General features: G+C 46.1%; 2 protein-coding genes and 2 pseudogenes across 2 annotated transcripts; 1 reads left to right on the top strand and 3 right to left on the bottom strand.

The window, feature by feature from the left end:
* Positions 1-4,804: 4,804 nt before the first annotated feature.
* Positions 4,805-7,427, bottom strand: LOC147957151 (serine/threonine-protein phosphatase 7 long form homolog). Its single transcript, XM_087531597.1, has 7 exons — positions 7,341-7,427; positions 6,656-7,258; positions 6,300-6,581; positions 6,015-6,220; positions 5,697-5,931; positions 5,434-5,532; positions 4,805-5,350 (listed from the first exon to the last, which is right to left on the bottom strand). The coding sequence occupies exons 1-7, from the start codon at positions 7,425-7,427 to the stop codon at positions 4,805-4,807; spliced, it is 2,058 nt and encodes a 685-aa protein (XP_087387723.1).
* A 3,470-nt stretch (positions 7,428-10,897) lies between these two features.
* LOC147957150 (uncharacterized) lies at positions 10,898-14,206 on the bottom strand (annotated as a pseudogene).
* Positions 14,207-14,323: 117 nt separating this feature from the next.
* The window catches only part of LOC147957147 (uncharacterized), an 86,373-nt pseudogene continuing 73,167 nt past the window's right edge, over positions 14,324-27,529 (top strand).
* LOC147957149 (uncharacterized) lies at positions 26,193-26,741 on the bottom strand. The gene is made up of 2 exons (XM_087536182.1): positions 26,580-26,741; positions 26,193-26,501 (listed from the first exon to the last, which is right to left on the bottom strand). The coding sequence occupies exons 1-2, from the start codon at positions 26,739-26,741 to the stop codon at positions 26,193-26,195; spliced, it is 471 nt and encodes a 156-aa protein (XP_087392308.1).

Here is a 27,529-nt window from a genome sequence, read left to right as displayed (position 1 = left end):
TACCCATGTATGTGTGGCCTTCACCACCCAAGGTTTCGATGCTCGGTACAACAAACTCTTTGCAGCGGTGAATGAAGGGGGAAAAGAGTTCTTAACTAGGAATTTAAGCGAGAAGCACAAGTGGGCACGCGCTCATGACGATGGTGGTTGGCGATATGGCGACATGACGAGCAATCTCGTAGAATGTTTCAACAATGTGTTGAAGGGTGCTCGTGCATTGCCGGTGACTGCAATAGTGGAGTACACCTTCTTCAAGCTTAATGAGTACTTTCAGAGGAATTCTGAAGAGACTGCAAAATGGATAGGTGAAAAAAAGGATTATCTGGAAAAGGTTGATGAATGGTTGCAGTTACAAGCAAGCAAGTCTTCACAGAAACAAGTTATCATATTCGATAGACTTGAAATTATCTATCAAATTGATGAGCCAGGTGGCACAACACGAGACGGTAGACAATATGGTGGTGCTGCATTTGAGGTGAAACTGAAGACTCGGTGGTGCCAGTGCGAGAGGCCTAGTAAGTATCATTGGCCATGCTCGCATTTGATAATGGCGGCGAAGGCGAGAAACATACATGTTAATGATGGAAAAACCGTGAGGATGCAAGAGTTCCATGTGGAAGCTACTAGGTTGACATGGGCGCCAAGATTTCACCCTTTCTTGGACCAATCACAGTGGCCTGAGTACCATGGCCCTCATATTAGGCCAGACCCTCTTCTGAAGGTGGAGACGAAGGGTAGAAGGAGAACTAAGAGGTTCAGGGGTGATATGGATGACCTGGCTGGATACACTGGCATGAAACAATTTGGTAGCGGTCATTTCATGGAGGCTCCTGACATTATCAACTGTGGGGTGTGCGGTGAAGGGGGACACAATGAGCGGACATGCAAGAATAAGAAAACCAAAAAAAGAAAAACAAGTCGTGGAGGCGGCACCGATGGTGAACGAGGTGGAAGAGGTGACGGTGGTGGTGGTCGAGGAAGCACAAGTGTCAGAGGTGGTAGTGGTGGTCGTAGTGGGAGCACAAGTGCTAGAGGTGCTAGTGTTCGTAGAGGGAGTACAAGTTCTAGAGGTGGTGGTCGAGCTAGCACAAGTGCTAGAGGTGGTGGTCGAGCTAGCACAAGTGCTAGAGGTGGTGGTCGAGCAGGCACAAGTGCTAGAGGTGGTGGTGGTCGGAGAGGAAGCACAAGTGCTAGAGGTGGTGGTGGTCGTAGAGGAATGGTTGATAATGGATCGGCCTTCGGTTATTTGCTTAATCCAGATGGTTGATCTAATAATAATGGTATATTATTTGTTCATACAATTCCTAGCATTTATTCATTTACTGTATTTACGCATTTACTCTCTTTATGTCTTGTGCTAACAATTGTTTTTTTTGTAGGCATGGCTTCATCCGGTTCCAGGACGAGGCCGGCATGCGCGGACCAAGAGGACATGCCGAAGACGTGGATGGAGGCCAGTTTGGACAAGGAGAAGGAGAAGGATGTGCCCACACCACCATGTTGGTGTGGTGATGTTTGCAAGCTGAAGGTGTCCACTGACCGCAACAAGTCATGGACAGAAGGTAGAAGGTTTTTCGTGTGTCCCAACTATGCACATGATCGTCGAAGGCAACTAACGCATATGACATACCACCGGTATGTTAGGTGTACATACAAAAAACATCAACAAGTTGTCACTCATATGTTTAACAAAATCATGGTTTATATGTAGTCCCCTCCTCCACTTTGCAAGTACTTCACTTGGATAGATCACGAGGTACCAAAAGATGTCCAAGAGGACCAACATCGAGATTGGTTACGGAGGCAGCGCCTATTCGAGGAGTCCTATGCACGGGGATTGGAGCGGGAGCGTCGTGAGAAGGAGGCTCGTGAGCGCAAGAAGCGTGAACAAGAGAGGGCACGCAAAGAGAAGGAGGCTCGTCAAGAAGAGAGGGCAAGAAAACTTGCAAGGGCTCGCGATGCATGAGAGGAGGATGAGGCACGTGACAAGAAGGGAAAGTGGCCCCGTACTACTCAGTAGACAAATGGAAAGGCACCGGCGTCGATGATGAACTGTCGAGACTTTGTTTAATGTATGAACTTGTTATTCGAGACCTTGTGTGGTCATGAACTACTTATGTCATTCGAGACATCGTGTGTGAACTTGTTATTCGAGACCTTGTGTGGTCATGAACTACTTATGTGCAAACTATGCTTTGTTCATATTTTTGTTTGATTTCCAATGTTTAAAAATGTGTGCAACAAGTTTAAAAGAGAGCACTTTGCCTAGTTTGCAAATGTCCAGAGAGCTTTTCCCCAGACGCCAGGGAACCTGGCGTCTGGGTGTGCACATTTGCAAAATGCTCTCTGGATCGGGCATCAGACAGATCAGACAGGTGTCTATTTACCTGCGCGAGCAAAACGATCCAGATGCCAGGGACCCTAGCGTCTGGGTCCCTATCCAGAGAGCTTTTTTCCTGTTTGCATAAGTGCACACCCAGACGCCAGGGTCCCTGGCGTCTGGATCGTTTTGCTCGCGCAGGTAAACAGATGTCTGTTTACCTGCGCGAGCAAAACGATCCAGACGTCAGGGACCCTGGCGTCTAGGTGTGCACTTATGCAAACAGGTTTACCTGCGCGAGCAAAACGATCCATACGCCAGGGACCCTGGCGTCTGGGTGTGCACTTATGCAAACAGGAAAAAAGCTCTCTAGATAGGGACCCAGACGCCAGGGTGATCATGAACTATTTATGTCATTCGACACATCGTGTGTGATGAACTTATAATTCGAGACTATTTGAGACTATGTGCAAACTATGTTCGTCATTCGAGACTAGTTAGTATGCTTTGTTCATATTTTTGGTTGAGACTAGCATGCTTTGTTCATATTTAACAGCGTGTGCAATAAGTTGCTAAGAAAAAACATTAACAACAGACACTAGTGTGTGTGCAAAAACACCAGGTCCACACCCAGACACCAAGGTCCATGGCGTCTGGGTCCTTATCCAGTTTGGTCCTTGGCGTCTGGCTCATTTTGGTCACGCAGAAGACCAGACAAATGCCTGATGTGTCTGATGGACACCCCAGACGCCAGGCACCATGGCGTCTGGCTCATTTTGGTCACGCAGAAGACCAGACAAATGCCTGATGTGTCTGATGGACACCCCAGACACCGGGGACCATGGCGTCTGGCTCTCACACCCAGACGCCAAGGACCGTGGCGTCTGGCTCATTTTGCTCACGCAGGAGACCAGACAAATGCCTGATGTGTCTGATGGACACCCCAGACGCCAGGGACCATGGCGTCTGGCTCCCACAACCAGACGCCAAGGACCGTGGCGTCTGGCTCATTTTGCTCATGCAGGAGACCAGACAAATGCCTGATGTGTCTGATGGACACCCAGACGCCAAGGTCCATGGCATCTGGGTCCCTAGCATTTTTGCAGTTATCTGTCTGATGGATAAGATTCGAGTGGATAAGATTCTTTGGGCCCACCTCTACCCCTCTCATCCATTCATCTCCACCTCTACCCCTCTCATTTCATTCATATCCACCCACTCTCACCTCTAGCCCTGCCAACGTCACTCCCTCATCCAGCACCCTAACCCCCCTCAAATCTCTCACGAATCGGTCCGGTTTCACCGTTGGATCTTCAGGATTTCGAAACTAGAAAGTAAATCAACTCCACCCCTATCTTTTGGTTGGTTTAATGTATCATAGTTTTGTGAAAACCCTAGTTTGTTTTCCTCGTGGTTTAATTTATCATAGGTTAGCTACCAAGAGATTTGTGTGTTGTAGATGGCTAAGGATACTCAGTGGGTGCTTAGCCCTGTTGTTCATGTCCAAGGCTTGTCTCCATGTGTTGTGCAAGTTAGTGAAGTGGACCTCACTTTCGATTGGTTGAAGACTAAATTCATGTTGAAGCAAGGGTTGAAGGAAGAAGATTTTGTGTACTACGTCAGCAGGAGGCAGTCAGATGGCCCCGGGGAAAGAAAATTGGTTGACATAACTGATGATGGCAAGATTCAAGAAATGCTGGAAGAATGGGAATGGAAAAGGGTTGTTGACTTGCATTGCTACAGGAAACCGAGTTATATGTGATGTTCATGTCGTTTCAACTATCGTGGACCATCGTGGTCATGAACTACTTATGTCATTCGAGACATTGTATGTGATGAACTTCTCATTCGAGACTATTTGTGTAATTTGAGATTATGTAATTCGAGACTATTTGTATGTTTGTCATTTGCTATTATGTGAACCCTAATGTTTGTCATTCGATATTATGGGTGTTTGCTACGATGTGAAAAAATATTAACTAAATGAAAAAGTACTACACCAGGGCCAGACGCCAAGGACCCTGGCGTCTGGGTGCCCTGTTTCTGCTGTACAGGACTGCTTTTGCTTCCAGTCGACCCCCAGACGCCAAAGACTGTGGCGTCTGGTCACCTGACTTGAAGCCAGACGCTAGGGATCCTGGCGTCTGGTTCCCTGGCTTAAACCAGACGCTAAGGACCCTGGCGTCTGGGCCCCTGTAATCTTGAACTTGCTGTTTGATACAAGAAGATAACACATATATATTCATATGACAGGTTCATACAACACAGATTATAGCTCATTTCACAGAACTTTCACCACGACAAATTCTTGCATACAAACGAGAACAAGTTCACAGATTTTTCATCACGACAAATTCAAGCGTAGATAAGACACCAAGTGCATACATAAGACACCAAATTCAAGACAACATAAGAAGTTTTTACCACAACGCCAAGTTCATGCATACAAACGCCACCTAGTTCATTCACTTCCAAACAAGAAGCTCACTTCCTCCTTCCTCTCTTTGCAATGGTTGCAAGTGTAGGCTCCTCCTCTTCGCTAGCCTCTTCCTCCTCTTCGTTGTATGCCTCCTCCTCCTTTTCGTTGTATGCCTCCTCCTCCGCCTCAATGTTGGTCTTATATCTTTGCATTCCTCTTGGGATAAGCTGATGAGGATACTCCGGACTATGGAATTGTGTGTTCCATGTCTTCTTTCTACCTTTCTTGCCTGGTGTCTTAGCTATGGCTTTGCCTTTCCTAGAGCGAGCATTGCCTTGTGTCGGTTGTGTAACCTGTGATGGTTGTGGAGCATCAACATCATACTCATGATCCTCTTGATGTGTTGCATCATACTCATGCTCCTCATGATGTGTTGGCTCCTCTTGATGTGCTGGCTCCTCTTCATGGAACTCCTCCGTGTCCTCATCGTTCTGGAGATAACGCCGTCTATTAGCTGTGGCGGCGCGGCTACCAGGTGCATACACGTCAGTGGACTGAGCACCATGGCAAGAAAGCATTGCTGCCATCTTATGAAACCGCTTCTTGAACTTCTGCAACAACACAAAATATGCTATGATATGAGATGCAAATAAATAATCCGCGAAAAGAAACTTTTATAATATATTGGTCACACCTCCATCGTGCTCCTAAGAGTCCTCTCAGATAATGCACCACCAGGTGGATGACTCAGTGCAACATTGGCATCGTTGACGCACAGAAGCAACTCTCTGCCCTGCAATTCATGAACACACCAAACTTATGTATTTGAAAGAAGACAACATGATGCAAGTATGTTAGAGTAATAGGTCAAACAGACTACCATTTCGTCATGCATCGGTGCGTAGTCAAGATGAGCCCCTCTGGTGTCTCTCACACCCGTGTTGAAGGTATGATAACCTTTGCAGTCTCCGTTTCTTCAAACACCAACTCCGACCACTCCTCGTGAGTCCAACCTGGCTTCAGCTTTAACCGGTAACGATCCGCATACCACACTTGATACTTCTGATATGCTAACTGATTGTGAGGTCTATTCTGTGATTGCACTAGTGTGTCTCTTTGATTCCAAATTTCTATCCATGCACGGTGTTTGTTTGCCCAATCCGATATATCCTGATTGTTCCTTCGATCGAACCTACAAATGATGCACGGGACAAAGCATTAGCAAACATTGACTTATTCAATGCTCTACTACATACTCAAGGCATGCTTGCTTACCGATGCAGAGATAGCATTTCCTCCTTGCTCTCCTCAATTGGAATACCTTGTCTTCTTCCAAATTGTCTTACCACACGGTCTACAAAGTGCCACTCGACTGCGAAGAAGCATATCATTGGGCACCTCGCCCGCCAAAGATGGCTATCACGCGTGCACATCTCATTAAGATCAAAGTCACGATCTTCCACATAAGGCAACCAATATACCTGCAAAACAAAGAGATACATTGTTAGCTACATAAGTTTTATTCTTGACTAAATTTTATCTCATCGAACTTCTCAAAACCTGCTGAGCAGTCAAGGTGTCCAGCTCGTTCATATAGCACTTGTATCGCACATGCGAGCTTCCTGTGTAGACTGTCACTTGTTCCCAATAGTAAGCAAGTGTAGGGCGCCGATATGGATCATCATCATGCAACCCGTCATGATTACCCCGTGGGTTTGCCATGAGGGGGTTCTTTAAATCGGGCCGTCCAACCGGGATCCGCTCCCACATCCACACGGATAGGCTCCAAACAAACCCAGACAATGAGGATGTATCTCCCTTTCTCCGACACGCCAAGTCAAGATGCAATCAAACAAACATGTTAGATATGGAGGCGCATGACAAATGCAAGATAAATGGTTGCAAATATCTCTTACCTGACGATACAAATATGCTAGTGCGGCCGAACCCCAGCTATACTGGGTATCCCAGTTATTGAGTAGCTCCAAGAACATCCAGAGGGCTGAGTTCCCGGTTGCATCTGAGAAGACTACCTTGGTTAGTACATACCAAAGATAGGCCCGCGCGTACTGCTGCACAACCACGTCATTGGCATCCTGAGGGCACGGATTGGTGTTTCCTCTGACCATTTTTAGCCAAGAATGCCTCACTTTCGCGGTATCGGCCTTGCCTTCCTGAGGGCCCTCGGGCTGAACGCCAATTAAATCGGCAGTCCGTTCTCGCCAATTACCCACGCTGACACGACCGGTAACAGCTTGTCCGTTGATAGGAAGGCCGCTTATCATAGCCATGTCCTGTAGGGTCATCGTCATCTCCCCACATGGAAGGTGGAACGAGTGAGTCTCCGGCCTCCAACGATCCACAAGTGCGGTCAGCGCCGCGTGGTTCACCGGCGGAGCGCGTCGCTTAAACTGCAACACGAATGGGAGAAGACCCAATCTCCGAATGTAAGGCTCATACCGCGGGTCGTAATCAAAGTCATCAGCGGAATGACCCCTCATGCGCATAGCAACTACAACCTGCAAATAAAGTGATGTTTTAATAATCAATACAAGAACACAAATGAGAAACAACGAAAATTGACCCACTCTTGCTTCTTACCTGTCCATTCTCAATGGCACGAGCACGATGCTCCTTATCCCACTCATCGATTAATCCGTCATACCAAGGTCCATCACCATCCGCCATCCTACAAAACAAATCACAAACATCTATGAATACATGAACAATATCAAACAATTTCCTTCTCCAAGTTTATGCCATATGAAAACACCATTCTTCTCAAAAATAACCACATCATTTCTTTCTTCTACATATGCACACATATCATCTAGAGTACCAAATTTCACCATCAAATAAATTTCATAATCATCATCCGCCATTCTATTGAACAAATCATGTCACACACAATAATCAAATTTCATCATCTCTTTTGCAAAAAAAAAAAATTGCCATCTATATATTGAACTATATTGTCATACCACTTCACACATATAATATTTTTTCTAAATATATTTGCTTGCCAAAGTTGTCTTCTCAGATTCAAACAAAGATTATGCCATCTATATATTCAACATATAGCTAATTTACTAGCACATGCATACATCATCTATAATTCAAAAAAAATCACAAACTATGTCTATTGGTGGACAACTACAAACATCTACCAACTACACTACCTACCAAATCATCTATCAACTACAAACTATTTCCTAAAACAAAGAAACCATCTACTAATCTAACATCACCTAATGTGAAATAATGCATCCAACAAGAGAGGGGAAAAGCAAAACAAGTTGGAGGGAATGGGGGAGAATACCTCAAAGAAGCTTGGGGGCCTCAGATCCACAAATTTGGGTGGAGGATGAAGTAGATCAAGGGGGGGATTGGTGTGAGGGAGAAGAGGGGCGAAGGAGATAACCCCCTCTGTTCGTGCGCCGCAGGGAGAAGAACAGATGGGTGGGTGGGCTGGCCCCGCGGCGTTATCCAGTTACCAGGGCCAGACGCCAGGGTCCCTGGCGTCTGGCCCCTTTGCCACGTCAGCAGGTCAACGGGCACGCGGGCAGTGCGGGCCAGGGGCCAGACGCCAGGGTCCCTGGCGTCTGCTTCGTAACCCAGACGCCAGGGATCTTGGCGTCACCGAAAAAGGTCAGAAACGAAATTTATTTTGAAACGAGGTCAAATCGGGATTTAGTTAGCCCTATAGGTCAGAACAGTAATTTTGTCCGCAGCTAGATCTAGCGAGAAAGAGCAAGAAACAAGGAGGAGGGATGCAACCTTCAGATCCCGCACAATCCGGGATGCCGAGTCCCCCGTCACTCACCACCTGTACTATTGAGGAGACACGGCCCGCGGCATATACGGCGCCGCCACGCCATTAGAGGCCGCCGGCTCAGCGTCCCCTTCCCTCCGCGTGGAGGCAGAGCAGCCAGATCCTTCCCGCTGCTATCCTCGGCGACCATGTGGACTTCGCCGGAGGCCTCCTCAGGCGGCAATGATGAAGGAAGGGAAAGGGACGGATGACCGGCGGCTAGAGTTTCATCTCCACCATGTTGCCCGGAGTGGAGTGACGTGGGGGATACCTTCAAATATAAATTAAGCTCTAACGCTGTCAAGATGGTAAACATGAAGAACATACACATATGAACGAGCTTTATAAAAGACTAGGAAAAGGGCTCGTGCGTTGCAACAGGAGAAAATAAAACCAAACACCCCTAGCCTAAAAAGGATGGACCAAGACCCCTGACAAGTCCATCTCCTTGATTTTTTTAGAATGAGTAAACAATTACTCATGGAGTAGGTGGATAATCAGACAACATTCTGTAGCGTAGCTCCAACGGGACATCACCTATAACGTGTGCATCTTCCTTTGTTCTAGCTAGACCAGCAGCCTCCTTGTGTGTTGGACGTGCGCAGTGACAAACTTCTTCAGAACTGATTTGATCTCATTAAGGATAGGAAACCATGTTCACTATTTTAACATGGCATCCGACCCATGTCGTTGCTTTTTTTTTTCCTTGCACTCTCACCAGCGGTAACCACGGTGCCCACTTGATCACAATGTGTCCGAACATGGTCAATGGCAAGGTGATGAACTGAGCCACTGCATCACACGCATTCGAGGGTCGGCCCGGCTGAGAAATGATGGTCATGAGACGTCGCTTTAGGACACTAAGGGTTAGCCGGTTCAAGGAACTGGGTAGCGGGACATAAAGCTGGAAGCGCCACTACTTTAGTCTCTCAAGAAACCCAAGTGATTGCTCGTTCCAATTCAGAAATCAAAAAGGCATTGCAAATCACACACGTTGTGTGCTGTTCTAGCACATCTGGTAACTAAAGACAACTACGAAAAATGAAACCTTATAATAAACAAAAGATGATTGCTTTGTTTGTAACGTCATAAATTGATTTGCTCGTATGTGCAGCTGCAGACACAACACAATAATAGAAGTAATTTCTTCTAATCACTCTTGGCTCGGGAAATAATGATTTTGACATAGCTTCACACTATTTAAGCGACACGGAATCTGAACACAGGAACTGTGGAAGCTTTTTTTGTTTAGCAAATGCTCCTAATTTTCATTGCAATTGTGTTGAATGTCGATGCATGATGATCTTCTAGCCTATGGTTTTCTCTATGCCATCTGAGCTGAAAGAGGCATTATGTATGTGAAGTGTGGAGAAGAATAGGGTTCAGAGATGATGAAAAATGCAATTTTACTCTTCAATACTTACGGCTGCAGAATATTCAGCACAACATAATTAGTTTCATTTGATTCGGTTCTCCTAAAGTACTACTAATTTAACCATCCATTTGCTAATTTTTAAGATTACTAACTTACAAGTTAAATGTTTCATCACAAATAAAATGTGTTCAGTTTGTATAAGTGCACGAATTACCCTTGTTTTAGTTTGGCACTTATGACTCGTTTGTAGCTTTTCGAGGCAATACTAACCTCTGAGCAAACTTTAGAATATATTAAATTTTTTCATCACTGTACATAAATTCTGCTATTTTGTCCTTGAGCTAATCCGTTATTATTTTAGTTACTGAATTCTTGAAGGTACATAACCATGTTTAAACAAAGAACATCATAACGTGATATATTACTGAGTTTGGCGAATGGCAGAATCATCCATGACCCATCCATATTACAGATGCAAGTTACCAATGCATATATGATGTTATGCTGCTGAAGAATTATCAGCCACGCTCATAAGGCAAGTGCAAATGTCCAATAGCTTGTATTCCACAACTGATGTATTTCAAAAAGTCTAACTGCACAATGTTGTGACCTGCTGTGAGTCCAAACTAACCAAGGACTCGTCAATTCTGGGATTTAGAAAGTAGAAGCATGGGGCTAAGAAATCAAAAGGTTCTGTTATTGTTTCAAATGTTTCTAGGTAACAGGGTAATATTTTCTACATATAGTCAAGAATTGCTTGGAACGGGCTCATATAGTCAAGAACTAAACAGAAGAACTTTTAGAGATTGTTCAACGACCTACCCGAGGGGAGCACGCCAAGCAGGGCGGCATTCCGGCGAAGCCGGCGTTCAAAATGCTAATATTATTTTCGAATAGAGAAATGGTATCATATGGCTTGAGATGCTCATGTTCTTACCTCTTGTACACCGCACCAGAAATGATGTAATGTAACTAAAAGATTTGCTCGTTACGCCAAGGTCCCATCGGTGTTTCCAGGGCACTACTGTACTCACTGATGGCGTTGACAGAGACCAGAACGTCTTCTCGAGTGCGGTGGCGAGGAGGGCTTTCCCTTGCCTGGAGCGAAGCAGCGGAGCAGCCATAGATCCTGTCACACAGATGACCATGTCCATCATCGTCTTGCTCATCTTCTATGTCATCTCTTACCGCTTCCACACCCTGAGTAACCAAGATCAGTAGTGATGACTGAATGATGAACAAGTAGTAACTCACACAAAGAGGAAAGTGATAATGTTAGTTACTTAGTAGTTGAGTTATAGGTTGAATGAATGAATGATGAACAATCAGTAACTCTTGAATGAATGATGAACAATTAGTAACTCGACTCCGAGGGTCTTGTTGACTCCACGCTTCAGCGGCCCTGCCTGGCTGTTCCCGTCGGCTCCGTCGGTGCTGCGGAAGCATTAGCTCGCGCCTCCAGCTGCTTGAGGACTAATCAGGTTGGCTACGTTTTGAACCTGCACGATAGTGGATTCAGAGGAATTGCCTTGTCCTAAAAAAACAAAAGGGATAGAGCAGACCAGAGCAGTCTGTACCATACTGCAGTAGGCCTTGTTGCACATGAAGATGCCTTTGATGAGGTGGTTGGTGCCCACGGCGATGGCCTTGGCGAGCATGCCGTTGTTTCTCTCCACCCGCGATGCTGACGCCGATGGGGGCGGCCTTGATGCCCTAGAAGGCGCGGACAAGCAGGAGTCAGAGAAGCACGTCGAGGGATGGCAGGAGCGTGGCGTCGGCAACGCCGTAGTTAGGGAGCACGCCGTGCTTGTCTGGCAGCTTGAAGAGGTAATGCAGGCGGTCGAGCTTGATCACAGTCTCGTTCCTTGCCAGCAGCCAGCCGAACTCGCTGCCGACGCGCACCAGGGTCATCACGCTGTTGTTGAGGAGCACGCCGTCCTTGTCCAGCAGCTTGAAGAGGTAGTGCAGGCGGTCGAGCTTGACCACTGGCTTGTCCCTCGCTAACTGCCAGCCAAGGTCACGGCCTACCCACATCACGGTCGTCACTCCCACATCCTCCTTGAAGATCCTCACGATTGGCTTCACGAAGAAATCTGATCCGACTCAGTGACACAGCAAGGATGGAGTTGGAGGAGGCTGCGGGTAGCTGCGCCGTCATGGCGATCCCCGGGCGCGGGGCGGCGGAGTGGCTGTGGGCGCGACGGCGCCGTGAGCGGGCAGATCGGGAGGAGGCTCAGACATCCGAGACCGGTAGACAGTAAAAACGCTGGCGTGCGAGTCAGAATTTTTTTGATAGCTAGGGAGATGAGATCGATCCGAACCAGGTGCGCACCGGAAGGTGGAATCATGGTATTGGTGTGGGACTTTGTCCTGTAGCGTTTTTTTTTCCTTTTCTAGTGTATAAATCTAATCTTATATCTCAGCCGTTAATCTTTAAGGTTATCATAGAATCAATGGATATAAATAGATAACGTATGGAGAACTATGAAAGTTTTCGTCCTTTAATATTAGGTAAAGAAAAGTTAACGGTTTTGATACAAGTGTTGGCTTAACAAGAATTCTTTCTTAGTACACATGATAAACCTCAAAAACAGGAAACTTTAGAAGCAACTTAACATACTAAACCATCACTTCATAGAGAACTAAAGATAGAGCTGCAACTGCTCTCGAATTTGATATACTTCCTACCTATAGTCCATCGTGCAACCTTGAATTTGCTGCGAGAAGAGTGTGGATCACGTCAGTACTTTGATAGGGCTAGATTAGATTCCCACTTGATTTTTTCTATAAGAACTTTTGACATACTGCTATGGGCCCTAGACTGGATGGGAAACTGGGAATCATAAGTGGATCCATTGATCTCCTCGGACTGCGAATGGAAAGGGGGATTAAGACTACCTCTATCAGAAATAGATAGAACCACACCTATTCTCTTTGGTCTATATATTTACACTAAGAAGAAAGGGTAAAATTCAGTATCATGTTTTAAAGTTATAGATGGGTGTGCTCTCCATTGCCATTTGCTTCATCATCGACACGGAGCTCCAGGAGATAGTGCCGGGGCGGATGCATTGTGTTCTGGGTTGGTGTCAACTAGAAGATAGTTGATCATGTGTTGGTTTTGTGGTTGGTGGCTGGCGGGTATGGTTTCCTACGCTGACATTATCTTCGAGCGGGGCAGGGGGTGCTAGATCTAGAGTTTGATGGTGTGTCCGAGGTGCTGTCCCGACTAGATTCTTTCAACTGCAATGGCTTCGCCTTTGGTAAGCTACTTTGGAGGCCCAAAAAGCTACATATATGATGGAGCAATGTCAAGCTCGGGTGAAGAGGTGATCTATCACCTTTTCTTTTGGTGGTTGTTGCGATGGTGCTGTAGGTAGGTGACGGGCATTGGTGTCAAGCTTAAGGGAGTTTTTGGTCTTGATTGTGTGTTGCTTTGGGGGCTAGTGGTCCTTCATGCAAGGACTAGAGTTCTACTGCCTTTTGAGTTTTATCAGGTGTGTTTACATGTCTTGTAACTTGATCATTGTTATATGAATGAGACACGTATTACCATGCATTTTTTTAAGAAAAAAGAAGAAACAAAGTCCAAGAATATCAGTACTGGGCTCTATTGCACCCGCTTGTTGTTAACAACCTTAGTCCAGCCCAACACACAACCTCGTTTTGAAGCGGCCGCCAGAGAAGGACGCATGTGAAGCACTGCCGCTCATCGCATAGTTGTTGATCCATCATACGCCTTCTCCACGAGGCATTCTCTTGACACCAGGTTTCTTGATTCCCATTGATTTTTTCCGTAAGAGTTTTTTTTTTTGCTTGCATCGACGTTACATCTTTCTAATCGATTGATACGCTGTCTGGACATTGTTAACAGATTGTTAGGATAGAGCTGCATCTGTTCCCTTTGGTCTAGTATATACTCCCCCCGTTCCATATTAATTGTCGCTATTATAGTTCCCGTCCATTCCGCATTATGTGTCGCTGATTTAATCAGTGACACTTAATATGGAACAGAGGGAATACTAAGAAGAAAAAGTGTAATTCAGTATCATGTTCTGAAGATACATGATGACATGTTCTCCATTGCCTTCAGGTAATCAATGACAGGCTGCGGCAATGTTATAAATATATACCTCATTTGATTTTCAATGTTATTTCCAGTAGCATGTGAACCCAATCTCTTGTTGTGTTATTTTGTCACTAGTGTTTTTCATGTCGCGCATATATGTTACCCGTGCACTAACCATTTCCACTTGTTGGCAATTTGTATTGCTTCTCCATCCATTGTCCAGTTCATTTTTCTAATTTTTTTACTTTTAATTCAAAATTTCTTGTAGACAAGGTGTGGTCTCTTGTAACTCCGTGATCTGCTGTTTTTGGGTCGCTACCGTCTCAAGTATGTCCATTTTTCAAGGCTGGCCAGACCTCCCGGACGACCTGATTCACTCCATTGTTCCTCGATTGGGATCCTTCCCTAACCTTCTTGTGTTTGCTGCCACCTGCTCCTCTTGGTGTGTGGACTTCTCCTCCTATCCGTGTAAACAGATAGTCTTTGCCATCTCTCTTCCTCCTACCCGACTTCCTGGCATGCTCCCCCCGTCCTTGCCAATTTAGCAACAGCCTCGTACCTAAACATTCATGCTATGTCACTACTTTAGCCAACCAAGACACGTACATGTGTTGTTAGATTCCCTAGTTTCCTCGTTTGGTGAGAGTAAATCCTGACAAAGTCCTTTGGAGGTTCTTATTCCAGGAGTGTTTCCTATGCCATCTCATCCTGTCCAACCAAAATCAATCATGTCTTGTTATTGATGTCTTCACGGGTGTTAGTGTCTCAACTCCACAATTATGGGTCGACGCAAACACTTTCCTCTACCGTGCATCCCTCACGGCTCCTCTGGCGTCACCCAACACATATTTGTTGGTTACCACTGGAGGCCACAATTTCTTTTGGCGTGTTGGTGGTAACTCTTGGTTGAGATGTTCTCTTCGCAATGGAACGATCGAGAAGGTTGTGGTCTTCAAAGGACATGTATTTGGCATGAACAATGACCGCATGCTATTTATCATGAACTTGGTACCATGGATCTGAATACAGAAAATTGCAGTTGATTTTGGTGGAAACATGCCCAACAAATGGCATCTTTCTCACCCGTGGCTTGTTGCGTGCAGCGATATGCTTCTCCTGGTCAATGATCATCGATCTTTTCCATCAATAGCAGATACGTTCGAAGCCTTCTTCCTCAACCTAGCGAGTGAACATGCAAAGTGGGTGGAGGTGGAAAAGCTAGAAAATTGGGCAATCTTCATCAACACCGATGAGAGAAGCCACCCATTGTGTTGCATGAACCCAGAGAGATGGGAAGGGATGAGCAACTGAAAAACATCTATTTGCATGATTCTAATAATTGGATATCTTTTGAGTTGGAAAGCCATTGCTGGGAGATGCCTCTTTATCTGCATATAAACCGTGGGAGTATGATGCAACCAACGTGGGTTGTGCCTCTAGTATGTTCTACTAGCATAGCCCGCGCGGCGGCACGCCGCGCCCAGTGATGCATTGTATTTATACGGACCATAAAGACCATTGTTATATTTTTAATGATAGAATTGTACATGACTAAAACCCAAAAAGAGTAATGAAAGATGAAAAAGGAGTACATTTATTGCAGCCATGTATGATAAATACTGATGAACGGAAGGGTACTACTAATAAGGTCTACTTATTGGCACCATATACATCCCATTCTATGGAACGTATCATATAGGATGATGCAACCGCATGAAAGTAAATGATTGCAGATGGCCCTAGTTCTGTTAAATCATCCTAGTGTAGCCCCATTTAGGATAGTGCTTGTAATGAAGTGGTAGAGAGCTTTTGCAAATTCCTGTATCTGTCCAAACGGTGTCTTTGCTCCTGTGTATGTCATTATGGTGAACTATGCACTTGAATATAAATTAATACATAATTATCTAAAGCTCGTTGTAAACTATCATAAGATGATAGAATTTTTTTTTTTTGAAGGGAAGATGACTGAACTCGAAATGAGATTTGGAACACCAAATTGACCAACACCAGAGATAGAACTTCCAGAAATATTCTCTCTCATATCACCAACATCATCAACAGCAACCATTTCTACAAAATATAAAGAAGGATGAGCAACACAGAACAAATACAAAAAATAATCCTAAAATATACCGGACATCTTTTTTTTGCTTCTCACTAATGAAACTCACCCTTAATAACATTAAACAAAACATCGTCTAAATCTGTATATTCTTTTGAAAAGAATGAAAACCAGCGACCAGTAAACGTCACTGAAGCATGGTCATGCTTTTTGTAGCTCATGAACGCTTGGACCGTGTGACCACGTCCACATGTAACTCTCGAGAACAGTTCAGTCTGAATTCTGAACATAAGATTTTGTCCATTTGTATACTCTACGCACTAACAAAGATCATATTGAAAAGCAAGGGCTTGCCTAAAAGTGTCGCTGCTTCTTGAACACACACACATTGTTTAGAGAGTACTATCAAAGGAGCGCGCCCGCCATGTAATTCTTGAAGAACTATTCAGTCTAGAATCTGAATAGGAGCCCTTCTGCATTTGTTATACACCACACATTGACTCCTGTTGAAAAATAAAGAGTTGGCTACCCTAAAATTGCAAGTCAATTTAGGTGGAAACGTCGTACTTCGTGCGCCGGGTGGGAGTAGGGGTCCAGTGCCGCACGGCAGGGCTAAACTGGATGGACGCCACGCGCGAGTGGAGCATGCGCAGCTCGATGATCGGCGGGAACGTCAAGCACCAGGGCACCTTGTATTGGTTGATGGAGGCGCCATGAGAGATAGCGTAGTCCATCAGCTCCTCGGACGTGCCGGGCCGGATGACGCGGATCTCGAGCAGCCCGATGGAGCCGTCCGCCACTCTACCATGCATGCACACCGCATTCAGTCCCTCATCCATCTCAAGCGTCGATCGTCGATGGTCTCCTTGTCCACCGTCCAACCGGCGCCGGCGCCGACCGTCTCCTAGTAGATGAAGTAGTGTCCGGGGATGCTCTTTGTGCTGGTGTACTCTGTACAACGCCATGGACACGCCATGGGGGGAGCCTCGCGATTGCACTGCAAGGAGAGCCATCCACAAAAGCAAATGCTATCGCTATGGATAGAAAGACATGGAAGGCAACACACAAAGAAGAGGCACCTCGACTGCTACCGCCATTATCCGTGCATGCCTCCCACGGTCCCACCTACATCTCTCCGTGCAAATCCTCATATGCAGCTCGACGTGCTTGTGGCGCCGTTGCGATACCGCCGCAGCCGTTGCTCTTTTCCGCGAGCATCAGCAGGGGTAATGTGTGTGTGGCCGGCGACACGCTTTACTTCCCCGGACCTGGTGCGTAGGGCGCATGCATGCATCATGTTGGAGGACGTCGTGTCCCGTGTCTGTGACCCGTAACCAGCCACCATCGACTCGGGCAGCTGCGCCGCCGCACGTCCTTTCAGGCACGCGCGTGCAAGGTCGCGGCGCTATACGGCCTCGCCCAGCCGCTGGTCCGCGTCACTGCGCGGAGCTCTGCCCGTCGCCTCATCCAGCAGCACGTCAGCGTCGCGTGTCGCGCCCCTGCGCGTGCTCTAGCGGCAACACCCCATGTAGTGCCTCATAGCACGCACCAATCAAGCTGCCTTGCCGCACCACCTTGCTGCAGGCAGTCGCTGCTTCTCCTGCCTGGTTCCTACCCGCCGGCTAAGGCAGGAACCGACGGCGAGGTGGGATGTAAGGTGCTGCTGGGAGTTGGGAGACGTGCACAGCAACGCAGGTGAGCTCCAGTGACCCGATGAGGAAAGAGGCCGGCGTTTTATACTTGCGTACGGCGGTCAGGCGGTGCAGCGGTGGCACGAGGTTTTGCTCGAGTCTTCAAGAGAGAAAAATATCTGAAGGAAAGGGGCGAGCATTAACTGGAAACATCCACATAAGCCGGGTCTAGAAACAACAATTAAAGCGGCACCGCCAATAGAACGTGGGCAGGTCACATGCACATCGTAATCAACTGCTGCACCGCATGCTGCTCTGATTACAGTGCGTGCATGCGGTCGCTGGCTCGCCCATATTTCTTTGCCGTCTTAGGACCTGTTTGGTTTCAAATAAGTCATCAATTTATAAGTTGAAAAGTGAAAAAAATAACTTATTTTGCCAAATAGACCCGATTTATAAGTCACCCCCAACTTATAAGTCATAAGTTGCTCCACCCCAACTTAAAACTTATAAGTCACTCCCTTTTACGTGGATCCCACCACCTGCATGATATTAATTGGTGTGAAAAGGTGTGTCAGATGACTTATAAGTCAAGTGACAACCAAACAAGCGTGACTTATAAGTCACTAGTTTTAAGTCACCTGACTTATAAATCGAATGATTTATTGAAACCAAACAGGGCCTTATAACCCAGCTACCCATCCCTGGTCACCGCTTCGCCCAGTTGCTATTGGTCAGAGAAAGGGACAGATCGACCAGAGAAGCACCGAAGAAGGAAAGGTGTCAGGCCACAAATCTCAACGTGACAGCGACAACAGTTGACCACAGCAACCTGCCCCACATGCAATGAAAAACGCTAAGCCAACCAAACCGAATGCCACATCCGTTCAAAAAATTTGAATGAAATAAATGGATCCACGAGGCGTTTGTACACCACCACATCCCAAATTAATACCACGTGCCATGTATAGGTTTACCGTAAGGTCTTTTTCAGCCAAGTGGATGAATCTTGAGGCAAAAACCTTCTCTGGAATAGATGCTTGGGTATTCGTGTCCATGATGATTGATAGTCTTGATGCATGGTTATTACTGCTCGCCGTAAGATGTCTTGACTTTTGTGTAGGTCTACCCAAAAATGTTTGGAACCTTTGATATATGTGGAGCATTACGATGTTAGTTATATTTGGAGTTCTAACCTCTTAGCTCAGGGAGCTTGAGTGTCGCTCCCTTCCCGACGGTTTTGTTGTTGAAGAATCTCATTGTCTATGTGGTGTCATAAGATCGTTGGTGTAGAGATGGTCATTGTTGTAGTTTGTCGATCACATATTTGATCGCTTTGGAGCTATTTTTCTTTTTCTCTGCGTACACATAGCTTTGGTTTTATATAACTTTGCTAGATGCCAGCGTGTTTTCATTTGTGTGTAAGTTGGTGTTGGTTGTGTACATTCTAGCTATGCAGAGACCAGGTGTGTACTCGTTGTGTTATGTATCTTCTTGATGCTCCATTTTGAGCCAATAAAATACATCCTTTGTTGAAAAAAAATCAGTCTGCATCAAAATGTTGTTTATCTTTATTTTAAGCCAAGTCTCAGCTTGTTTCAAAAAATTGCTCTTCCAGTACCGTGGCAGGAGCATTGATGATTGGGTTAATTATCTTTTTGCCCTCAGTGGTGTCCATGTCCTCAGTTTTGCCCCTAGTCCGAGCACAGCAACTATGACGAGGCCAAACGGCCATATTTGAGTCCGTTCCGTCCGCCGGCGTTAGTGGTTGTGGGTCCGGAGCTGACATGTAGGCCCATGCAACTAAATCCCCAAATCATTCTAGCTCACACCCATCCGCCCGGCCGCCTGTCCTGCGCCGCCGCCGCCACCTGCGCCGCGGCCAGCACCTGCCCCGCCACCAGCTGCACGGCCTGCTCCGCCGCTACCTCCCTGCGCCTACGCTCTACGACTACCTGTGACACCCACCACCTTCCTGCGACGCCACGGGTGGGGCGCCCGCCACCTGCTCGATCCGCGGCGCGGCCTCCTTCCGTGCGCCCGGCCGGAGCGCTCAAAGGTGGGGGGGGCTGCTGGAGCTATTTGAACTAGGAGGAAGAACCCTAGGGCGAAATGGTGAGCAGCGGCGACCCCAGAGTATTTGGCGAGGCAGGCATCGGGCTGGAGATCCGCCGCGTCCACGACTGGGTTCCCGAGGGGTAAGTCTCGCCTCTTGTTTAGATTGAGCTTAGTTGTGCATTTGAACACTCGATTCGAGTAGGTTTGCCCAATTAGTGTGCTGATTGCATATCTGTTTTTCACCGGTTAGGATGGAGTTGCGGTTTGCTTTCATGGTGCACATTAGAAGGGACCGGTACATGTTCGATGCAAAGGATAAGAAGAAATACCAAGGAGGTTTTGATTATCGGTTGCCAATGGCTAGTAATTGGAGTTTCAGACAATTTGGGGAGGTAATTTGTAGCCAATATCCTTGGGGTTTGCTTGATGAAGTGGTATACAAATACTATGATGGGGAAAAGAATTGAGTGACAGTTAGTAATGATGAAGAGCTAGCTACCATGTTTGTTAGGCATAAAGAGAAAGATAATTTTCATGTGAGGCTGCAAGTTGATGTGCTTGGGCAGGCATTTGGACCTAGGATGGCGGGTGCAACATCTCGGGGAGAACCAAGTCGTCGTAATGGCATCTCTAGCCAGAACAGTTCAGTTGGTGCACGGCGACGTGGTGGCTCGAAAAGTGTGGGCAACAGCAGTAGGGTCCCCCTTGAAGTGGAGCCTGATGGCTACAATTCTGGGGTTGATGAATAGAAACTATATTCTGATGTTATTCGGAATTTACGACGGGCACCTCGGACTGAAAACCAAGATGAGGCTCACAATGCAGTCCGTGTGGATGATGACGCGATGGATGAGGACGAAGACCTTGCAGCTGTTGAATGGGACCCTTTGAACCCTCATATGGAAGAAGGTACAATTTTTGCATCCATGAATGAGTGTAGAAATGCACTTGTGACATACTGCATCAAGGTAGAACGCACTTTCAAATTTGACAAGAGCGATCAAGTACGTTACAGAGTGCACTGTCCGACTGAGGGTTGTCCATGGAGGCTGCTTGCATCTAAAATGCGGAATAGCACTAATGTTCAGGTCAAAGTGAACCCTTTTAAGCACGCATGGCAGGAATCAACCCTTAGGAAGGATACAATCAGTAGAGCCAAGTCAAGATGGGTGGCAGAAGAAGTAAAGAAGTGGGTGAAAGAAAACCAGCAAGTGGGTCCAAAGAAATTGCAGAAGAACATCAAAGATAAGTTCAAGATAGATTTACCATACATGAGGTTGTTCAATGGTAAACAACATGCTATGGATTCTATTTATGGTAACTGGCAGGAAAGTTTTCAATTCTTGTATTCATTCAAAGGTGAAGTGGAGAGGACAAGCCCAGGTAGTATTGTAGATATTGATCACCACACCGTGGAGTACACATTCAGGGGAGTGACAAAGACCAAGGAATGCTTTAGGAGGGTTTTTGTCTGCTTTGAGGCTTGTCGCCGGGGTTTTTTGGCAGGCTGCAGGCCTTATTTGGCTATTGATGCCACTTTTCTCACAAGGAGGTTTAAAGAACAGTTAGTAGCAACTTGTGCAGTTGATGCACAGAGTTTTGTATTTCTAGTTGCCTATGGTGTGCTGGAGACAGAGTCTGAGGAGAGCTGGACTTGGTTTTTGCATAATCTCCGCCGGGCTATTGCACATCCCAATGGGTTGGTCATTCATACAGATGCCTGTAAAGATTTAGAAGTGGGCGTGGACAATGTGTTCCCTGGAGTAGAGCATAGGGAATGCATGCGTCACCTTGCTGCAAATTTCATGAAGAAATTCAAAGGAAAGGTGTATACCGACAATTTATGGCCAACATCTTTGACATGCAGTGTGAAGAAGCACAACTACCACTTGAGGCAGTTATACATGAATCCCAAAGTGAAAGAATACTTGGAAACACACCACTCCAAGTTATGGGCCAGAAGCCAATTCAGTGAAGTGAGCAAAGTTGACTATGTGCACAATAATCTAGTAGAGTCTTTCAACTCAACGATCCGGAAACTAAAGGGTCATTATGTGGTGGATTTGCTTGACAGGATAAGGATAGAATACATGCAGAAATTTCATTATCGTGCAGGAATAGCCGAGGCAAAATTCATGGGCCACATTATCATCCCTGTCGTGATGAATGAACTGAAGCAAAAGACAACAGGCTTGGAAATGAAGATGACTCTTTGCTCGGGTACCACAGCAGAGATATTATATTTGGATAAAGAGAAGAGGGAATGGAGATATCCAGTGGATTTAGAAGCTAGAACTTGCAGTTGTAGGCAATGGCAGATAACTGGGTTGCCATGCATTCATGCCTTGTTTTTCATCACTTCTCTCCTAGGTCCAGCAGGGAACATACAGCAGTATGTGCATGATTACTACTCTGTTGCAAGGTTCAAAGCCACATATGCTTATGCGTTGCCTGCTATGGAGGGAAAACAACAATGGGACATGGTGGACCCTGGATTCAAGCTTTGCGCTCCAGTTCTGAAGAGAGCAGCAGATAGACCAAGGAAGAGTCGAATCAGACCTCGCAGCGAAGGAGCTGGACTTGGAGCGAGGAAGCGTAAGTGCACAAGGTGTGGTGGGTCTGGTTATTTGGTAAGTATTATGATAACACAGTAGATCCAGCGTTCGGAGAGAGTTTCGATGAAGGCTTCGATGAAAATGTTGGTCAGCAGCCGGTTGCCTCAACAGATGATGAAAATGATGGTCAATAGCCGGTTGCATCAGATGAGGATTTTGACGAGGTTCCAAATGATGATGGTCAACAGCCGCATGATTTTGACGATGATCCAAAATATCCTACAAATAATGATTCAAGTGAGGCTCCAGATGGTGATCCAAGTGAGGCTCTAAATGGGATCATGGTAATCCAAGTGAGACTCCAAATGATGATCCAAGTGAGGCTTCAAATGGTGACCAACCTTCTGTTGTTGTGAGTTCTGCTAGGTATGTAAATCTTGCAAGGGTCAAATACTACTGTACATCTATCACTTGACATGATCTCATTACAGTTTATGTTTTGCACAGCTCTATGGTAGGTTTGAAGAAGACGCGCAAGGTACCGACAACCAAGAGAAGAAGAGAAGAAACAATGAGCACAAGGTGCACGAGGAGCAAAGTGATGGCAAGAAGCCCAAGGAACAGACAGAAGCCCCAACGCTATCTATGAATAATTATGAAACATTATGAATAAGGGATGATGTTGTATTATGAAACATTTATCACTTGACATGTTGTATTTATGTTGGATGATGTTGGACCTATGTTAGAAGTATGTTTGACATGATGTTTAAATATCTATTGGATGATGTTTGAATGAGCACATGGTTTTCCTTTTTTTGATTTTTTTGAATTTTGTTTTGCTCATTTAAATTCTGGTCAAACCTAACTTTGACCAAGATTTAAACAAGTCTAAAACATCAAAATGAAAAACTAAGCCTGGATACTTCTTAGTCAATCCAAAATGAAGTTGTGGTGAGGTTTTTGAAATTTTCATGAAAAATGTGCTAAAAAGAGGGGTCCAAAGGTAGGGTAAACGGCCTCATTTCTAAGCAAGGTTTTTTCGACCTTGTCTAAATCAGCCAAATAACTTTCCTACACATATATTCTATATGTACAGACTATGTGCGCTGATTTTTCCATTTTTTGATTTTTTTAATTTGTTTTGCTCATTTGAATTCTGGTCAAACTTAACTTTGACCAAGATTTAAACAAGTGTAAAACATCAAAATGAAAAACTAAGCCTGGATCCTTCTTAGTCACTCCAAAATGAAGCTGTGGTGAGTTTTTTGAAATTTTCATGTTCATTTCCCCAAAACACTTCTCTTCACTTCGTACAAGAGAGTTTGAGATACTCGAGATATCATACAATACACATGAACTTATCATTTAAATGTATGTAAAGCTTGTTTATCAACTTAAATCATTAGTATATGACATAAGAAGACTATGTGCACATGTTTTTTATTTTCCTAATTTTTATTTAATTTATTATGCTCATTTGAAATCGGGTCAAACATAGCTTTGACTGCTCCAAACCTCTCTCAAACCCTGCTAACCCTAACGCTGAACAAGGACCGTTCATCTAACCCTAGCGGCGATCAAGGGCCGTCGATCTAACCCTTCTAGAAGGAATCTGCGGGAAGGAGGGGGGCGATCCGCGAGATGCAATCTGATTGGCTGGGAGATTGTTTTTTTAACAAATAGCGGGCGTGCTAGATGGACCGTTGGGCCGTCTCGTTGTCTGGGCCTGAGACCGCAGTAAATAGCCCGTCTCAGCCTTTCCAGGCCTTGCATGCATGGAGGCGGCGACGTGGGTTTGCATGCGCGGGAGGCGGTGACGTGCATGCATGCGAGCAAGGCGAGCGAGGCACGCTAGGCGAGCTAGGTGGTTCAGGGCAGCGATTCACATGCACCGCCCGGTCAAAGAGCTATGCAGTGATTCAGATGCACGCACGCGCCCCATGCATCGTTTTCGTGCAAAAATTTAAGTGTGCAAAACGTAATGGATACACACACGCGTCCGGATTCATACACGCACTGTTCTCATCCTTTCTCTTTTCCTCTCCCACCCACAGGCCTATAAATGGGGTGCCTCTTTTCCTCTCCCGCCCACAAGCCAGATCCGATCCTCTCCAACTTCAAACACCCAAGCGACCGAGCCCTCCCCAAGCGAGACCAAGTGAAGATGCAGTTCAACGGGCCGACCTTCAACCGTCCGCCTGTCGTGCCGGAGCTGCGCTACCCACCGGGCGTGCTCGTGGAGAGGGAGCTCCATGTGTGGGCTATTTCAAGGTGGAGGGATTCCGTCGAACTCACCCGCGCCTTCCTCAGAGCCGGCTATGCCCACCTCCCACGGGGTTCGCCGAGGATGTTCACCCTCAACAAGGTTCGTGACCGCGGCGGCATCCTCCTACTGCTCATGGTCACCTTCACCAACCCGTTTGACGCGCGCGAGCTCCTCGGCCAAGTCTTTTGGTGCGGCTGTGAGGCCATCTTCTTCACCGTCTACAACATCTACACCAACTACGAGCGCATCTTCCCCACTCCAGGCCAGATGCACTCCCTTCCCTACGACGAGGAGGAGAAGGAGGTGTGAAGATGAAGACGGTGTTGAAGGGGCGCGCACGGCCAAGGTGGAAGAAGGAGGTCAAGATGAAGATGTTCAAGCCCGGAGTCAAGCTCGTCATGTTTCGTTTTTTATTTTGTTGCTTTTCTATGTCGTGTCGTGTCGTGTCATGTTTCGTCATGTGTCCGTGAACTATCCGTGAACTTATCTAAGTTATTGTAATGGTACGGTGTGTTCCATCTTATCTAAGTTATTAGGGTTTATTATGTGTGTTAAAAAATGTCTGTGCCCAAACATATCATTTCTTCCCTAAACAAGTCATGAAGTTCGAGAACTTGTGGTTTTCATTAATGAAAATCGGAGGGGGTGAGAAGCCCTCTATTTCATTCAAACAAAAAGTCATGAACTAACATGCAAATTTATTCCCTTTAAATCCTAAACCAAGTGCCACTCTAACCATAAACCAAGTGCCACTCTGACCAAAATCATGTGGTAGTGCAACATACATTTTCCACCTTCCAACCCTCCAAAATTTAAGTGCAAAACAAAGGAAAACCACTCTCACGCGTGTGCAAACATTCACGGTCTCACTATTTTTTTAAAAAAAATTCACAGTCTCACTATGTATACCTTCCTTCCCTACCCATGTCAAAGTCTTGCCATTTGTCCTAGCGGTTACCAGCGCAGCCCTAAACACCACAAACCCACGCGGTGCTAGGTTCGAGTCCCCAGCCGCACCAATTTTTTATGCATTTTCCACCCTTCATTTTTTAGACAAATTATGTTTTTCTCAATGTAATGCCCTTAAAAATGTTCATTTATTTTGGCACCTAGCGTAAACCTCTACCAGAGTGGAGGCACATTTTCCATGATATTTTGATCTTTGATTTAAATCACGGTGTATTTGAATTGGATTAATTAACAGCTCCAAAAAATTTCTAACCTTAATTGTTTGGCTCCGGAATAATTCAATTAGCTTCCACAAAAAGTTTCAGCATTATGATTTACTGCCTAAATTAAATCAGAATAGAAAACAGAAAAATACGCAAGAGAACCCCCGAATGGGCCTAATTGGATGCAGTTGGCCCATTAGTCTAGCCTGCACTTGGCTCTACGCTCTGAATTTGGCCCAAGAGCAACCCTTTTTTTGGACAGAAAGGCAGAGCAGAGAGCTGCATTTCATTGATCAAAAGTTTCTGAATTCCTAATTTCTTCTCTTTTTTCCAACATATTTAAATGTTGGTCACTTCTTCTCTTTTTGTTTCAACATTTAAACAACTTTAACCAACATTTAAACTAGGTGAATTTCTCAAACAATTTCAAGATTACAAATTCCTCCATAATTCATGCCTTTCCATACATTTTCAACATTACAACCAGTGCGATTACCATACCTACAAATGCCCAAAAGTATTTGCAAATGGGTATTGGTAGTGCTTGATTTTCAAGCTTCCTAACCTTCTTCTTCAACATCCTAAGCTCAACAGCTAGCTCCCTGTCAGTGCGTGCTTCGCCCTCCATCTCTTCTTCCGGAGCTCGTGGTGCGGCCACTGCCGTTCGTGGCAGCATGCGCAACCATTCTTCATGCTCTTCTTGCAGTTCATTCATCAGAGTCTTGGCCAGAGCATCGACCCAAAGAAAGAAGCATGTCACCTGCATGAACACCAAACAGATCAACCCATTGCTCAAAGATCCCAACCACGAAAATGGTGCAATTGCCCCGATTCTTGCCCCATTCTTGCTGCACACGTAGAACGGACGATTCTGGTTCCTCGGTGTCTGAGAAACCCTCCGATCAACGCCCGCCCGGCACTGCGGACAGACAAAGACAGGCATGTCCACACGCGCCCAGCTCTGCATCCGCGAGGTGGCGCGGGAGCTTGAGGAAGACATGGAGCTCGGAGCCGAAGGGGATCTCAATGCCGCCGCGCCCTCAACTGCTAGCTTCCCACCGCCGCGCCCTCCACAGCTAGCTTCCCGCCGCCGTGCTCTCTCTCTCTCTCTCTCTCGCCATGGTCACCGCCGTGCTCTCTGTCGCCGTGGTCACCGCCGCTGTCGCCGCTTATATAGCACACCCGCCAACGGCTCTCTGCTCAACGGCTCTCTGCTGGGTCCCACAAGCCACGCGTGCAACGGTCTGAATAAAATTGGCCGTCTCTGCCGCCTGGTCCCACCTGTAAGGGCCGAGTCAAAAGGTTGACCTGACAGAGACGGCAGAGTTCACGGAACGAGTCGGTGCGCACGGACTAGGGGCAAAACTGAGCACAATTCGCATCTGAGGGCAAAACTGAGTACATGGACACCACTGAGGGAAAAAGGATAATTAACCCTTGATGATTTTTCAGTTAGTTCATCCTTGAGCGTTTAGACCTTATAAGAGATGTGTTTATGTTGCCATTAGCGCTTACTCAAGCTTATGTGCTTTGTGGCCTTTCAGTTAGACCTCTTGTTTACTACTCATCGATCCTTCTTCTTTTGCTGTAACTGGCAAGTTTGAAGTGCAGTTTTGCCTTAAGAGGTTCTTCAGGTGCATCGTTCTAGTTGTGTGCTTGAACTGACAGCATCGAATTCACCAGGCCGGTCCTAGGACGCATGCATATGTTGCTGCCTGTGTAGGCACTTTGACCATAAGAACCATCTTATGTATCTTAAGCTCCATGACCGGCCTTGAACTTTTCTCA

The sequence above is a fragment of the Triticum urartu genome, chromosome 7A, assembly GCF_056163025.1.
Source record: "Triticum urartu cultivar PI428250 chromosome 7A, HENAU_Tu73, whole genome shotgun sequence".
Lineage (NCBI taxonomy): Eukaryota > Viridiplantae > Streptophyta > Magnoliopsida > Poales > Poaceae > Triticum > Triticum urartu.
This window is presented reverse-complemented; position numbering and strand designations above follow the sequence as displayed.